Here is a 2875-nt window from a genome sequence, read left to right as displayed (position 1 = left end):
TTGTCACGAGGGGAAAGATTGCCTAATGTCGGTGCCCCGGCCTCTTTCGTGCGCTCCTTCCACTTACCCAAGGGAGGCACTGACCTACCAACGTTAATGTCTATGTTAGGTAAAAGATTCAGTTTATGGAAATGAGTGAGTAAGAGTAAAAAGTGGACGCAGAAAAGAGGCCACGTGGTTGCCTTTAGTTGTTTGCCAGTCGTTATTTTTCACTTTTCAGGCATCAGTTTTTGCCGTCATTGTTTTCACTCTTGGATTATTTATTATGCAACTATTGGCTTGCAACAAGATCGGGTTGTCGCTGGATTGTGTGGATGATGCGCGGTTGCCTCCAGGGAAGGGTCGAGTTGCGGCCTGCTCCGCGTCAGCCCTGTTGAAATGAGGATCTCTTTGCTTGGATGCGTTGCGGTGTTTTCCTCGACTCTCGTTCTCTGGTAGGAGTCAAGAGGACTAAGGGGAAAGGAGCAGACCTTTTCCGAGAAGTAAAGGGGCGAAGAAAGTGTTATCTCGGTTATGGAGGTTACTGTGTTGCCAGATTGGAGTATAGACCCTCGGCTTGGGCAGAGTGGCGACGGCGACCGTCTTAACGCGCGTTTAGCATACTGATGCCCCGGAAGGATGCCATGGTTTGCATGTTAAGGACTTAGAGCAATGACGAGGACTGCATTGCCACCCGTTTATTGGCGAACTGCTCGCCGTGATTCGCAAGTTGCATGAGGGACGTTCTAGAACCGGCCATTTCCCTGACAGCTAAAAGAATAAAGTATAAAAGGTTTACAGTTAGCCTAACTCATCCTGACACTTATGTTGAGAGTTAACTCATAGAGATTATTCTTATGAAAAACACCAGTAGTTGTTTATTGTCGTCGTTATCTTTGAATGGATGTAATAAGATGGGAGTGTAGGACAGTGCTGTTGATGGAGGAGAAGGCAGGATGTTAACAAGAAGGACTGACATGTAGGAGGCACGTAGGAGGAGTGCCTGAGTGGGGCACCGAGCAGGGTGCTTGGTGCCCGGGTTAGCTTCCTCCACAAAGCGTCGCACTCACTGCTATCGCTGTGTGGCGCTCGCTCTGGTCGTCGAGGAAATTCCGCAAAGTGCATTTCGCTCTCGTGTTATGTTTCGTGACTGCATCTGAATGGTGAACATGGGCTCCTTAGAACGATGTTTTGCAGCTAATGATAGTTGCTATTGTAAACAATGCTTTTCAAATTCAGTCGTAAAATGTGATTACTAAATGCTCTTACTTTCACTTGCAGAAGCTAGGTGTACTGCAGAAGACAGTGGAGGAGGTGAGCGGACGTCTGGAGGAAGCGCAGAAGACAGTAGACACCTGGGGCGCAGTTCCTCAAGATCCTAACCTCGCTGACCAACACGTCCACAACGTCAGGGTAAGGAACAGTACTTATTTCTTCTATGTATTTTAATTGCCATTTAGATACGTATACAGAAAAAATCATCGTTGTGCATACTATTTAAGTTACGAAATGTTCATTTGGAGTACTGTCTTTTTCATATAATGGAACTAACCTATAGCAGCCACGCTAACAGTGAAAGTTAAAGTTTAGTGAACGTCTCATCACGACGGGAATAATGTTTTTCATAAAGGATATTTCAAAATTTTGTTGGTTTTGTAAATACATCTAAATCAAAGTCCGACTTTTCCTGTTTCTATTGATACATGTAAAATCTACATCGCTAATATATTCTAGGGCCTGACATCTTGCTAAATCGTTTCAGAAATTCCGTGAAGGATTAGCAGAACTGCAACGTGGTGTCGATGATGTCAACGACCAAGCAGCCCGCTTCTCAGCCCACAATGTGCCACTCACCCCTGCAAACTCTGCCAAACTGCACGACCTCAATAATAGGTAGAAAAGCAGCATCTTTTATGCATGGCTATGTGTAGTTTTCAATCCAGGAATGGAGTTTATTCATGGAAGTATCTTCTCACATTTAACACGATTTGCACTCATTAATCTTAATAATTAAAAAATCATATTTAAAGAAATATTTATTTGTACTTTATTAAGTAGTGTTTGTTATAAATACATTTTGTGCAAATATGAAGTATGTTATTTATGCCACATTTGATCAAGAGTTTTACACATTTTTGATTACAGTTAGAGATGCATGATATTCCAAGGCATGGTCTGTAAAACTACCTTTAAGAGGGGGATGATTTTTCTCATATAAATATAAACTTTTTATCATTTTCTGAATACATATTAGAAATTCATCATAACCGAATGCGAATCAAAAGTGAGATTGTTGAGTTTTATCCTGAAAACCTCTAACAGATATTTAAATTCCATGCCCAAAGCTTGACTAACAGTGTCACCCTCCCTTTGCTTTAGATGGAAGACATTGGAGACAACAGTTAATGATAGGTGGCGACAGGTGGCTGGCAGGTCAAGGGAGGTCACGCCACTCACTCCTGCCCAGCTGGCGTCATCAGTGTCCCCACCTTGGGAGAGGGCAACCACTAGCAACAAAGTGCCTTATTACATCAAGTAAGGATATCTTCTCTTGTTATTACAGATTTTCTTGTGAAAATGTTTCTTAGTTTAAATATACTGTACAGAGTTTGGTATTTCAGGTGCAACATATATATAACATTTTATGTTGTTAGACAAGGGTCACATGTTCAGATTGTTTCCTAACATATGTTGTCATCCAGCAAATTTTAAATATTATTTCTTTTTCAGCCATGACCAGGAGAGCACCCACTGGGATCATCCTACCATGATGGACTTGCTAGATTCCCTGACAGAGTTTAATCATATCAAATTCTCAGCTTACCGCACAGCAACAAAGCTGCGAATGCTGCAGAAGACTCTAGCTTGTAAGTACTAGTCTAGTACTTTTTTAAGC

At 42.1% G+C, this 2875-nt stretch overlaps 1 protein-coding gene across 1 annotated transcript in view; it reads left to right on the top strand.

The window, feature by feature from the left end:
* LOC119588583 overlaps window positions 1-2875 on the top strand; it is a gene marked incomplete in the record, with an annotated part of 49963 nt that overhangs the window by 40592 nt on the left and 6496 nt on the right. The window contains 4 exon segments of the mRNA XM_037937224.1: window positions 1261-1392; window positions 1742-1872; window positions 2359-2514; window positions 2710-2846. Coding sequence (XP_037793152.1) covers window positions 1261-1392; window positions 1742-1872; window positions 2359-2514; window positions 2710-2846 — 556 coding nt within the window.

This window comes from Penaeus monodon, chromosome 24 (assembly GCF_015228065.2).
Source record: "Penaeus monodon isolate SGIC_2016 chromosome 24, NSTDA_Pmon_1, whole genome shotgun sequence".
NCBI classification, from domain to species: Eukaryota; Metazoa; Arthropoda; class Malacostraca; order Decapoda; family Penaeidae; genus Penaeus; species Penaeus monodon.
The sequence above is the reverse complement of the archived record's forward strand: the minus strand, read 5'-3'. Positions and strand labels throughout refer to the sequence as shown.